The sequence below is a fragment of the Oncorhynchus masou genome, chromosome 22 (assembly GCF_036934945.1).
Source record: "Oncorhynchus masou masou isolate Uvic2021 chromosome 22, UVic_Omas_1.1, whole genome shotgun sequence".
NCBI classification, from domain to species: domain Eukaryota; kingdom Metazoa; phylum Chordata; class Actinopteri; order Salmoniformes; family Salmonidae; genus Oncorhynchus; species Oncorhynchus masou.
The window spans coordinates 24,461,651-24,474,913 of NC_088233.1; the positions used below are offsets into that span (position 1 = coordinate 24,461,651).

Here is a 13,263-nt window from a genome sequence, read left to right on the forward strand (position 1 = left end):
TTGATGCGTTTGAGCCAATCAGTTGTGTTGTGACAAGGTAGGGGTGGTATACAGAAGATAGCCCTATTTGGTAAAAGACCAAGTCCATATTATGGCAAGAATAGCTCAAATAAGCATTTAGAAACAACAGTCCATCATTACTTTAAGACATGAAGGTCAGTCAATTCGGAAAATGTCTTCAAGTGCAGTCGCAAAAATCATCAAGCACTTTGATGAAACTGGCTCTCATGAGGACCGTCACAGGAATGGAAGACCCAGAGTCTGCTGCAGAGAATAAGTTCCTTAGAGTTAACTGAACCTCAGATTACAGCCCAAATAAATGCTTCACAGAGTTCAAGTAACAGACACATCTCAACATCAACTGTTCAGAGGAGACTGCATGAATCATGGCCTTCATGGTCGAATTGCTGCAAAGAAACCACTACTAAAGGTCACCAATAATAAGAAGAGACTTGCTTGGACCAAGAAAAACGAGCAATGGAAATCTGTCCTGTGGTCTGATGAGTCCAAATTTGATATTTCTAGTTCCAACCGCCGTGTCTTTGTGAGATGCAGAGCAGGTAAAAGAATGATCTCTGCATGTGTGGTTCCCACCGTGAAGCATGGAGGAGAAGGTGTGATGGTGTAGGGGTACTTTGCTGGTGACAGTCTGTGATTTATTTAGAATTCAAGACACACTTAACCAGCATGGCTACCACAGCATATTGTAGCGATACGCCATCCCATCTGGTTTGCTCTTAGTGGGACTATCATTTGTTTTTCAACAGGACAATGACCCAAACCCCACCTCCAGGCTGTGTAAGGGCTATTTGACCCGGAGGGAGAGCAATGGAGTACTGCACCAAGAGTGTGAAAAGCTGTCATCAAGTCAAGGGGTGGCTACTTTGAAGAATCTAAAATCTATATGATTCCAAATCTATATGATTCCATTCCAATCCATATCTAAAATCTACATGATCACATGTGTTATTTCATAGTTTTGATGTCTTTTTTTTGGTTACTACATGATTCCATATGCGTTATTTCATAGATTTTATGTCTTCACTATTATTCTACAATGTAGAAAATAGTGGAAATAAAGAAAAACCCTTGAATGAATATGTGTCCTAACTTTTGACTGGTACTGTATATGAACTGAATATGTTTATTTTTAGCCTAATTTTACTACTGTTACCATCAATCTAATGCGTTCTAACAACTGATGGGGAATTTTGATAGAGCTTTGATGACTTCTAATTTAATTTACTAAACATGTCCATTAATAATTGCATAACGACACATGTTTACAACAACAATAAACTGAAGTTATAGGCTATTTATTAAATTGTTTTGCCAGCTCCAGGTAGGCTACACAAGGGCACATTTATTTGTATCATTCTCCACATTTAATGTCAGTTTCATATAGTACTTTTCTTCATAAAAGAACCACGCTCATTTCACATTTCCACTCAGGCAGCCCCCGAGACACAATAACTGAGCATACGTAAAACACTTCCCTTGATAACGTTCTTTTAGCAAAGTTAACCATCTCCGTGCGAATTGATGTAACCACCTCCGACTGATTTTTTAGAGAAATGCCATTGCGGCCGCGGTGAAACTTAGAAATAGCTCAATAACCCGCAAACCACGACCAATACATTTTCAACGCGGCATCGTTTTAAAAGTATTCCAATTTACTAGAAAAGAATGTACATGGCAACCCTGTGTCTGTGCTACAGCTCTACATCACCGTTCGATCATAAGTGGAACGCCGCCACCTTGCGCAACCACAAACTGTTGTCTACGACCGCCATCTCCCGGATTTATACCATACGTTCATGCATAAACAATTGGTTCCGTTCAATGTTGTACGGTTGACTACTAGATGGTGCAAAAGAGCCATCCTTTTTATTCTGACACGCTTGCTCGCACACAAACCCCATGACAAGCAGCCGGGTTCAAGAGAAATAAACCAGCCCGTTTCTTTCCAGCCTCGTGGCTCAACTGTTAACACGGGTCAAAGTTATCCCGGAATAAGGACAGCACGCATGTGCCGTCAACCCGGATGTAGAATTTGTACGATACGCTTCCCATATTTTATTATTTTATGTGACATTGTTGCTAACTGTGTCAAAAATAGAACACGTAGTCCTTTTGTGGCACGCTTGAACCGGTCTAGACCGGGATAGACAGAAGTGTCGCGTGAACTGTCACAGCTGACAGCAGTGGTAGGTCTACTGAAGCTTGGCAGTACTGTAAGCATAACAAACCTTAGTTTTGAGGTTGTAGGCTCCGATTTTGTTATTACTTTAGTTGAATGCTTCATAATACGATTTAAATAATTTTAGCCTACAAATCATGTATTAGCTAATACAGGTTAGGCCTAAATAATAGGGAATAGGATAGCCTGTACGAGCAGGTTTATTAGCCTTCAGCCAAACTCGGGCTAATGCTTGGCTATCACTACTTTGATTGGAGAGAAAAAAACAAGAGTTTTGTTTTGATTTCCATAGAAAATATAACTCAGAAGACCTGTCATCTGTCAAAGTGGCGTCTAGAATGGACTTCCGCGGTAGAAAGTATGAGCGGGGCAGCAACTGGTCCGACCCAGAGGTGGCCGAACTCCTCCAGCTGTGGTCAGATGAGTCGGTCCAACTGGAGCTGGAAAGTTGCCTCCGAAATCAACATGTATTTAACCGAATAGCGGACGTCCTGCGGGAGAACGGTATCTATCGCACTGGCGACCAGTGCAGGGAGAAGATAAAAAAGATGAAGCTGGAGTACCGCCGCATTAAGGACAACCACAGGATGATACGCGGCGGGAGGTCGTGGAAGTTTTATGACGTTATGGACCGGGTCTTAACGAACCGACCGGCCATATCCTACTCCTCATTGGGCGGTGCCGTTATAGCCCACCAAGTCCTCCAGAGCCCGCCTAGTGGGGCAGACGCATACATCCATGGTCTGCCAGGTGGTGCCTTTGGTTCCACTGCTTCGGGCGGGTTCTTGTTTGGTCATCCGCCCAGGCTGGGGGAGCTGCTTGAGATCAAATGTGAGCATGCAGAGTCCGAGGACGGATTGCTGAACTCCGATGCTGCGCCCCCAGAGCTACTGTACCATACCGGGTCTGGAGATGAGCATGACACCGATGGGAAGTCTGCCGGGCTGGACCAAGAGGATCCGGTCGAGATGGCGAGAGGAGAGCGCACGACGAGCGCGCGATTCTCTCCTTCAGGTTGGCTAAAAATGCCTCTTGCCCTGTATAATTTTGCATGGATATTCATTCGGTACTTTTATTAAAAGTGAGGGTATGAGTTACAACTATTATGTTGTAGTCCCAACACTTGGTACACTGTATCATTGCGCAATTCGAACTGAACTTTGTCCTTGCAAAAACACACTACATGATTACACTTTGATTTGTGCACATATCAATTAATCAATCAATTTATTTCTAATGTCCTTCTTACATCAGCTGATGTCACAAAGTTTCTGTATAGAAACCCAGCCTAAAACACCAAACAGCAAGCAATGCAGATGTAGAAGCACGGTGTCTAGGAAAAACTCCCTAGAAAGGCCGGAACCTGGGAAGAAACCTAGAGAGGAACCAGGCTATGAGGGGTGGCCAGTACTCTTCTGGCTGTGCCGGGTGGAGATTATAACAGAACATGGCCAAGATGTTCAAATGTTCATAGATGACCAGCAGGGTCAGATAACCATACACTCCTCTGCCTATGTATTTATTTGTACAGTGAAGATGAGTACATTTGGCCCTATATTCCAGCATTTTGGATTTGAGATCAAATGTTTTCTATGAGGCAACAGTACAGAATGTCACCTTTTATTTGAGGGTATTTGCATACCAATGGAGGCTCCTCAGAGGAGGTCCTCCCATCCACCTCAGTAAATGAAAAAGTGCAACATGAAAAAAATGCTCCTTTTTAGATAAAACAAAAGGTAGATTAGTGGTTAGAGTGTTGGGCCAGTAACTGGAAGGTTGCTGGATCGAATGCCCGAGCTGAAACAGTAGTAATCTGTTGTTCTGCACCTGAGCAAGTTATTTAACCCACTGTTTCCTGGGTGCCGAAGACGTGGATGTCGATTAAGGCAGCCCCCCGCACCTCTCTGATTCAGAGGGGTCGGGTTAAATGCGGAAGACACATTTCAGTGCAATACATTCAGTTGGACAACTGATTAGGTATCCCCCTTTCCCAATACTAAATATATTCACATCCCCAAATAATTTATTAAAACACACTGTTTTGTGATGAAGGTCTACAGTAGCCTCAACATCACTCTGTAGGGTAGCATCATGGTGTAGCCGGAGGACAGCTAGTTTCCATCCTCCTCTGGGTACATTGACTTCAATATAAAACCTAGGAGGCTTGTGGTTCTAACCCCTTGACTTACACATTAATTACGACAACTTCCGGAGGATGTCCTCCAACCTGTCAGCATGAACTGGCATGTTGTCCACCCTATCAAATGATCAGAGAATTAATCTTGTACTGAAAGCATTAGCTAGCTAGCACTGCAGTGCATAAACTGTGGTGAGTAGTTGACAAAGACAATAGTTGAACAGTTTTGAACAAAAATGAAAGAGAAGCGAGAGATAGCTATATTTTGTTGTATTTTGTTTTCACTTCCACTTAGATAGTAAATGCAGCTAGCTAGCTTAGCCTAAAACACCCGGCTCAAACAGAGAGGGATGCTATGTTGGCTAGCTGGCTATGGCTATCCAACAATGGAACTCTACCAAGTCAAGGTAAGCTTTAGATTTTTTTCATTTATTGCCACCAGTACCTGCCAGTGTAACTGCTAAACTGCTTGCTGACTGTACACCGTACTGTATTATTTTAGCGGGTTTACTAACGCGTTAGTTCTAGTAGCTATGTTGACGATGACGTTAGCAAATATGGTGACAACGATGTAGGCTGTGTGTAGCGGTTAGCACTTATGATATAAAGTTTTGGCTTGGAAAGGTTTTTTCGCCTGGTCACAGATAGCTGATGTGTTGTGCACTGAAGTCCACAAGCAAAGGTAAAATGTGAGAGGAGGAGAGCACTTTCGATGCGAGAAGGAATTATACTGTTTGTATGTGGCTGTTATGAAAGGGAACTCTTGTGTGATCAGGGGTTTATTCATTCCGCCAATTCTGTTGAATAACGTTTCTTGAACGAAACGGGAATAAACATAACTGAATTTGTCCAATAGAAACTCTAGTTTGCAACTGTTGGACAAATTATTACACCCTAGATCAGATGACTAGATCAGATAGATGCAGTCAAGTGTGTTGAAGGCGGTATTGTCACCTTGATTACTCAAATTTTTCTCTCGACCTGTGCACCTACATTGTAAACTTTCGTTCATAGGCAAGGTTGTAGCAACCTCATGATGGGTATAGGGAAAATTTGAGTATCATGTAGTAGCCTAAACCTATCGATGTTACATTAAGCTGGTTGAATAGAATATGAATGAAAGTCATCTAATATGCTATAATAGAAATAAGGCCAAACTCATGAAAAAAAATTGCGTCCTCCATCACCTTAAATGGCACCGACTGCCACTGCTTCCTTCATACATATCTGTTTTACCGTTTAGAAGTTAAATCACTTTATGTATCTAATCCCTTCATTTGAATATATATTTTTTTCTTCATAAGTATTCGGACATATTCACTTATAGTGTATTAAAGTTGTCAAAAGTTTAGTATCTGGTCCCATATTCTTAGCAATCAATGACTATATCAAGTTTGTGACTGCATTTGCAGTTTTGTATCTTTTGCCCAATAGGAACTGAATGGGTGAATAATAATTTGTGTAATTTTGGACCCATTTTTATTGTAAATAAGAATAGAAGATGTCTCTGAACACTTCTACATTAATGTGGATGCTACCATGATTATGTATAATCGTAAATTAATTGTGAATAATAATGATGAGTGAGAAAGTTAGAGACACAATGATCATGCTAACCTCTCACCACGAGGCCACAATAACAGCATTTTTTAGGAGTTATGGTCTTTGTTCCTCTGTAACTTTCTCACTCATCATTATTCAGGATTCCTTCATGATTATCCAATATAAATAAAAGTGACTCCAAAATGACAAAAGAGTCCCAAGCTTGAAGAGTCCCAAGGAATATGGGACCACATACTAAACTTTGGACTACTTTAATACACGTGTAACTGAATTTGTCTCGATACTTATGACACCTTCAAATTTCTAAACTAAAATAGATATGTATAAAAATACCCTCAAATAAAAGGTGACATTCTGTACTGTTGACTCATGAGACATTTGATTCCAAATCCCAAATATTGTAGTTCAGAGACAAATTAAAGTTTTAGCTTCACTGTCTAAATAAATACGTAGGGGAGTGTACGTGTAAGTATGGATTTAATAAGCAAAATACGTTTTTGTGATCTATTATTCCTTCTTCCCTCTCCTCTCTCTCTTTCCATCTTCAGGTTTCAGTGATCAGAACCAGGCTGGGTCCTCAGGCACAGGGGCCTCCATTGCTGGTCCTGATGGCCGGGATACAGGGAACCAGCGTGACCCAGAGGGTTCCCGACCTGCAGCCCCTGTGAGGCAGAGGAAGCGTCGGCGTGCAGGTAGAGGGGCTGGTGGGGGAGGAGGGGGTGGATGTGGGGGCCGGGGGCCCCTGGACGAGGCCCTGGTCAGCTTCCTAAGCTGGCAGAGGTCTGCTGAGGAGCGGCTCATCTCCCTGGAGGAGGCACGGCTGGAGAGGGAGGCGCAGGCGGAGGAGAGGCGGGAGCAGAAGGAGGAGAGGAGGGCGGAGCAGGAGAGACAGCATGAGCTCCGTCTGTTCAGCATGTTCACTGGGGCCCTGGCCGCTGTTAGACAGACTGCCCCTACTGCTCCACCATTTGCTCCTACTTTCTCTACTGACTCAACTGTACCCTCTGCCACTTCTGGACATACCGCTATACTTAACACCCTATCTGCACCAGCTACTTCGTCTGTCCCATTTGGCTGTCCTGCCCCAACTACAGAACCACCACCATCCATCCCAGCCCGTTGCCCCACTAAACCTGAGAGCATACTGGCCACACTAAGTGGTGCAGAGACCCCTGGCCACAGTGTGTACCTGTCTCGCCGTGGAAACTCCATTAGACAGCACCAGGGCATTCTACAGGAGGGCTACACCCAGTACCACGCTGACAAATACCAGCACACTGACAACCCCAATGTGAGTCTGCAACACTGCTGCTGCTCCGCATGTTGAGAACAGTCGTTCCAGACCTGTGTGTGGTGTCATACCACTTGTCATGTCACTTTGTGGCAAATGTTTCTGTAAAAAGTGCTAGACAGATAACAATTGATAGATTGACTGAAAGATAGATTGATAGATTTTGATGTCTCTCATCTCCAGGGCATCATCAACATGGGCACCAGTGAGAACAAGCTGTGCTATGATCTGCTGCACAAACGGGTGAGAGAGGGGGAAGAAACAGGAGAAAATAGGGGAGGGAGAGTGGTTCATGTGGTTGCTCCACATTGCTAATCACTGACTTTGTCAATCAGAATGATACATTATTTATAGCTGGTGATGTGTCTTTTGGAGAATGTGGTTCTGTACTTACTGTAACTATATTGCATTACACTCCAATGGAATGTAACCATTCTCTCTCCGTCCCTAAATCAAAACCCTGTTTGTGCTTCTGCCTCCCTGCCACAGATGACCCAGCCTGACATGCTTCATATCGACCCAGCCTTGCTGCAGTATCCTGACTGGAAAGGCCACCGCTTGTAAGAAATTACCTTGTATGAGGACTTCATATGTCATGTGGAAAAGGATGGTTAATGTACTTGTATTCGTTAGAGATAATTGAAGTTCAATTCAATAACATTTTTATTACATACAAGAAAGATGTTGATTACAGCAGCGATAAAGATAAGGATGATGAGGATGTTAATAATGATGGTGATGATATCCCCTCTTTAGTCTGAGAGAAGAGGTGTCCAGGTTCCTGTCCCACTACTGTGGTTCGCCCAGGCCACTGAGAGCTGACAATGTGAGTGAACTGAGCTCGCCTCAGCCCTTAGTAGTATTGTATAATGGCTCTGATCTAGTGTATAATCCTGGCCATTAGGGAATAAGGCTGTGATTGCTGGATTCATCTATGGGTGTGAATAGTTCAATTATGAAGAATGTTTTTACTCATAAAGCTAGTGTTTTATTTGTGTGTGTGTGTGTTCAGGTTGTGGTGATGAATGGCTGTGGCTCCCTCTTCTCATCCATAGCCGCAGTGCTTTGTGACCCGGAAGGTTAGTTCAACTCCGTAGACTCAAGAAGTATGTCCAGTCATTTCACCTATGTCTCACATATTATAGTTTTAAATATAATCCATGCCTTGTCAAACTGTGTAAGATATGGTGTTTAATTCATGGATTTCAGTGGTTGAATTTAAGGTTTATCCTGACAATGTGTCTGTGTGTGTGTTAGATGCAATCCTCATTCCAACTCCATTCTATGGAGTGATCACTGAGGATATGCATCTGTACAGCGGTGTTCAGCTCTTCCATGTTCATCTCGACTGTGAGGTAGGTCTCCTTTCTTAACGTAATACACCCTATACCATAATATCACCCTGTGTTGTATTGTTGTAAATGTTATTTGATGGCTCCATTTTTCTGGGCAATATATTTTCTGAAGTGCTTTTTGTGTGTGCTTTTAGCCTAGTGGCAGTGGCAGTCGGCCGTTCCACCTCACTGTGGACAAACTGGAGGAAGCTATGAGGGAGGCGATTAGCGAGGTTGACCCCCCCCCCCATAAAACAGAATAGTTATCCATTGATAAAACAAAGATACAGGTACTTGAATGTTTCATTGGTGTAACTGTCCCTTGTTGTGGCCCTGTCTGTCAGGGGTTGAATGTGCGGGCCGTGGTCCTGGTGAACCCCCATAATCCCCTGGCTGATGTCTACTCCCCTCAAGAGATGACTGGCTTTCTGGAGTTTGCCAAGAGGTGAGTTTTGTCCTCATATCATATTTCCATATTGTGCAATATTTTCTCCCCTCTTGCACATATAACACTGTAGTTGTATTTTAAAGTGCAGCTAAGGGCTGAGGATTCTCCCAGAACCATTGGTTGTAGTCTGTGGTTCACTCAGCATTAGCACCCTCTACAGACCTCCCTATGCATTGAGCTGCACTGAGCTGTAGTAACCATAAACCAGCCCGTTTCTACAATGCGCTGCTCCCTCCGGCTCCCTACTGATAGAGGCCTTTTACTGCCTGCTTGTATTGCCTTTATGTTAAAGAACAGTATACATCATAAAACAGTGCAATAGAAATTTATGATAAATGATTTATCTTTTCCTCTCTGTTCTCTCCATTCCTTCCCCCTGCCTAAGGCATAAGTTGCACGCCATTGTAGATGAGGTGTACATGCTGACAGTGTTTGAAGACACAGTAACCTTCCATAGCGTCCTCAGCATGGACAGGTATGATGCACACACGCACACAAACTCTGCCTATTAAATGTACACTACCGTTCAGAAGTTTGGGGTCACTTAGAAATGTCCTTGTTTTTGAAAGAAAAGCACTATTTGTGTCCATTAAAATGACATCAAATTGATCAGAAATACAGTGTAGTCATTGTTAAGGTTGTAAATTACTATTTTAGCTGGAAACAGATTTCTAATGGAATATCTACATAGGTGTACAGAGGCCCATTATCAGCAACCATCACTCCTGTGTTCCAATGGCACGTTGTGCTAGCGAATCCAAGTTCATCATTTTAAAAGCCTAATTGATCATTAGAAAACCCATTTGCAATTATGTTAGCACAGCGAAAACTATTGTTCTGATTAAAGAAGCAATAAAACTGTCCTTCTTTAGATTAGTTGATTAGTATCTTGAGCATCAGCATTTGTGGGTTTGATTACAGGCGCAAAATGGCCAGAAACAAATGACTTTCTTCTGAAACTCGTCAGTCTATTCTTGTTCTGAGAAATGAAGGCTATTCCATGCGAGAAATTGCCAAAAAACTGAACATCTCGTACAATCCTCAACTGGAATCTTCATTAAATAGTACCCGCAAAACACCAGTCTCAACGTCAACAGTGATCAGGGATGCTGGCCTTCTAGGCAGAGTTCCTCTGTCCAGCGTCTATGTTCTTTTGCCCATCTTAATATTTTATTTTTATTGACCAGTCTGAGATATGGCTTTTTCAATAGTTTTCAGCTGTGCTAACATAATTGCAAAAGGGTTTTCTGATGATCAATTAGCCTTTTAAAAAGATAAACTTGGATTAGCTATCACAACGTGCCATTGAAACACAGGAGTGATAGTTGCTGATAATGGGTCTCTGTACACCTATGTAGATATTCCATTAAAAATCAGCTATTTCCAGCTACAATAGCCATTTACAACATTAACAATATCTGCACTCTATTTCTGATCAATTTGATGTTATTTTAATGGACAAAAAATGTGTTTTTCTTTCAAAAACAAGGATATTTCTAAGTGACCCAAACCTTTTGAACGGTAGTGTACATTAACAATGGTGTGCTTACAGCCTGCCGGACCCCCAGAGAACACATGTGATGTGGGGGATGAGCAAGGTAAGAGTTTAAAGGGAGGGTGTGTGTGCGTGCATATGCATGTGTCTGAATGTGTTTGTACGTACATGTTGCTGTGGGGACTATTTGGGGGTTATGCGTTCATCCTGTTAGATTGTCCCCTGTCTCCTGTGTGTTGTCCCTGTGCAGGACTTTGCGATGGCAGGAGTGCGTGTGGGCACTGTGTACTCTGATAACAGGGACTTGGTGGAAGCTCTCGATAAACTGGGGATGTTTCATGGTGTCCCTGGTCCCATACAGCACCAGATGGCAATCCTGCTCCAGGACAAAGGTACACACACACACACTAGATGAGAGGACATACCATCCAAGTAGGGAGTTCAATCTACCTGTGTTCTACTCTGTAGATTGGATCAATGGGAAGTTTCTTCCAGAGAACAGGCTGAGAATGCAGGCAGCTCACAGGTACATGACGGGGGAGTTACAGAGCCTGGGAGTCCCCTACCTCCACCGGCCTGCTGGCTTCTACATCTGGGCTGACCTCAGGAAGGTAAGAATACTGAAACAGGTTGGGGTTTACTGCATGGTGTGGAGCTTCTGTTTTGGTTCTTCCTGACATGGTTCCTCCTCTCTCTCTCTTTATTTCTCTCTCTTTCTTTCTTTCTCTCTCTCTTGGTCAGTACCTGTATGAGCCGTCATTTGTGGAGGAACTGTCCCTGTGGAGGTGTTTCCTCAGACACAAGGTGGTGCTGAGCTGTGGCCAAGCCTTCCATTGCTCCACTCCCGGCTGGTTCCGCATTGTCTTCACAGACCGACAGCAACACCTTACGCTCGGTACATTCAGATGCTTTTCTCTTCTCATGATAGCGGGGGAGGAAAACAGATATAGGGAGATGTTGATATTTTTTCCTCCTCCCTTTTCGCCCTTTTCGCCCTCTTCTCTCTTCTATCCTGTTTTCCTCTAATTCCCATCTCTTCATCTCAATATGTGAAGTCATACAATGACATGAAAACTAAATCAAAGAGATGGTGTTATATGTGGTTGTTGTAGGCATGCAGAGGATCAGGAGGGCCTTGGAGGAGATAGATGGGGTCACATCCACCCTTGACACGGGCACAACCAATGAGGCCACAGAGGAGAAAGGGATAGAGAAGACAACACAGGGGGACACAACAGACTCACACAAACCTCTTGCTGTTAAGTCAACATCCTTGTCCAAGAACAGATCACCAGAAGAGCCAGAGAAGAAGGATAATCACATCCCTGATGCCATCCCATTGGTCAGTGAAGATTTGATCTTGCTTGACTGCCAGAAGTCCCACCCCGCAGAAAGTCTGGACTCCCTGATTGGTGCCTTGAGGCAACAGATCCACACCTCTGATTGGCTTGAGAAGAACACTCCGGAACTGTCTGCTGGGGAGGACCCAGAACTTCTGGATGTGTTCAAAGACCTGCTGGACAGAGCCAGAAAGTAGAGGAGAGGAGTGGATGGAGAGGAAAGGAGTGGATGGAGGGGATGGAGAGGAAAGGAGTGGATGGAGAGGAAAGGAGGGGATGGAGAGGAAAGGAGGGGATGGAGAGGAGGGGATGGAGGGGATGGAGAGGAAAGGAGTGGATGGAGAGGAAAGGAGGGGATGGATAGGAAAGGAGTGGATGGAGAGGAAAGGAGTGGATGGTGAGGAAAGGAGTGGATGGAGAGGAAAGGAGGGGATGGAGAAGAAAGGAGGGGATTGAGGGGATGGAGAGGAAAGGAGTGGATGGAGAGGAAAGGAGGGGATGGAGAGGAGGGGATGGAGAGGATGAAGAGGAGGGGATAGAAAGGAGAGGATGAAGAGGAGGGGATAGAGAGGAGAGGATGGTTAGGGGAGAGGGGAGGTGGAAGGAAAGGACAGGACAGGAGGCAGGAAAGGACATCAGTCAGGATAGGCGACAAAGGTTCCCCAGTTTGTCCACATCAGAATGTCTTAATTTTTTGTTGTTATAAGAGCTGTTCTTCATTATTTCAGCCAGAAGTCAGTGTATCAGGCTGTGCTGTAATCTCTGCAGTTCTGTTCATTGAATGCCAATGTTGACTCAAACAAATATACAGAGTTAAGTTTAAGTCTCTGTCAAATGCATTTTATACTTTAGTTATAACTCGTTTTCTGGTTGTACTTTTGTTCTGTAATCCACTTTAATGATTAACCTTGAATATGGTTATATGTTTTTGACGTGGTCATCTATAGTACCATTCATGAGCTTTTAAGACAGTTGTTGTTCATACTGTATACATATGTACAGTAAATGGTTCTGAATATTTCACTAAGTCTTAATGTTGATAAATTGGTCAACGTTCAATAAAAGCCTTATTTTTACCACTTGTGGAGAAGTACCGTGGTTTTCCAAATCAATTCTAGTGAAAGCCTAAATACTGTAGACTTCATTTTTTAGTTGGTAAATCAAGGAAGTGAAACTCAGATTAAATAGTTTTGAAACCCAAATTATTGAAGTATAATGTTGCCTGTTTTTGTTACTGTAGATATTCCAAGGACACAACATAATCTGTTTTTGCCTGCCTTTTGATACATAGTATTTGACCAGTAAAAGTTGCATAGGCTGTTGTTGACAGTTTGGCTCTGGGCAGGTGGGGTTTTTCCAAGATGACCCTGCTCTGGCTGGGGGCTAGAAAAGGAAGCTGGATGTCTTAATTTGTGTGGGGGTACCCAGTGTGTGTGAGAGAGTGCAGTTTCCTTT

At 43.3% G+C, this 13,263-nt stretch overlaps 1 protein-coding gene across 2 annotated transcripts; it reads left to right on the plus strand.

The window, feature by feature from the left end:
* The first annotated feature begins 2,005 nt into the window (after positions 1-2,005).
* On the plus strand, positions 2,006-12,898 carry LOC135509230 (1-aminocyclopropane-1-carboxylate synthase-like protein 1). Of its 2 annotated transcripts, XM_064929719.1 has the most exons (16): positions 2,006-2,207; positions 2,493-3,214; positions 6,449-7,191; positions 7,375-7,434; positions 7,681-7,751; positions 7,948-8,017; positions 8,204-8,270; positions 8,449-8,546; positions 8,681-8,758; positions 8,870-8,970; positions 9,359-9,448; positions 10,526-10,571; positions 10,719-10,860; positions 10,937-11,079; positions 11,210-11,363; positions 11,581-12,898. In XM_064929719.1, exons 2-16 carry the CDS (start codon positions 2,539-2,541, stop codon positions 12,003-12,005), a joined length of 2,964 nt encoding a protein of 987 aa, XP_064785791.1. In that variant the 5' UTR covers positions 2,006-2,207; positions 2,493-2,538; the 3' UTR covers positions 12,006-12,898. The 2 variants fall into 2 exon arrangements, with proteins under 2 accessions (XP_064785791.1, XP_064785789.1); XM_064929717.1 differs by having other exon boundaries at positions 2,006-3,214.
* The last annotated feature ends 365 nt before the right edge of the window (positions 12,899-13,263 follow it).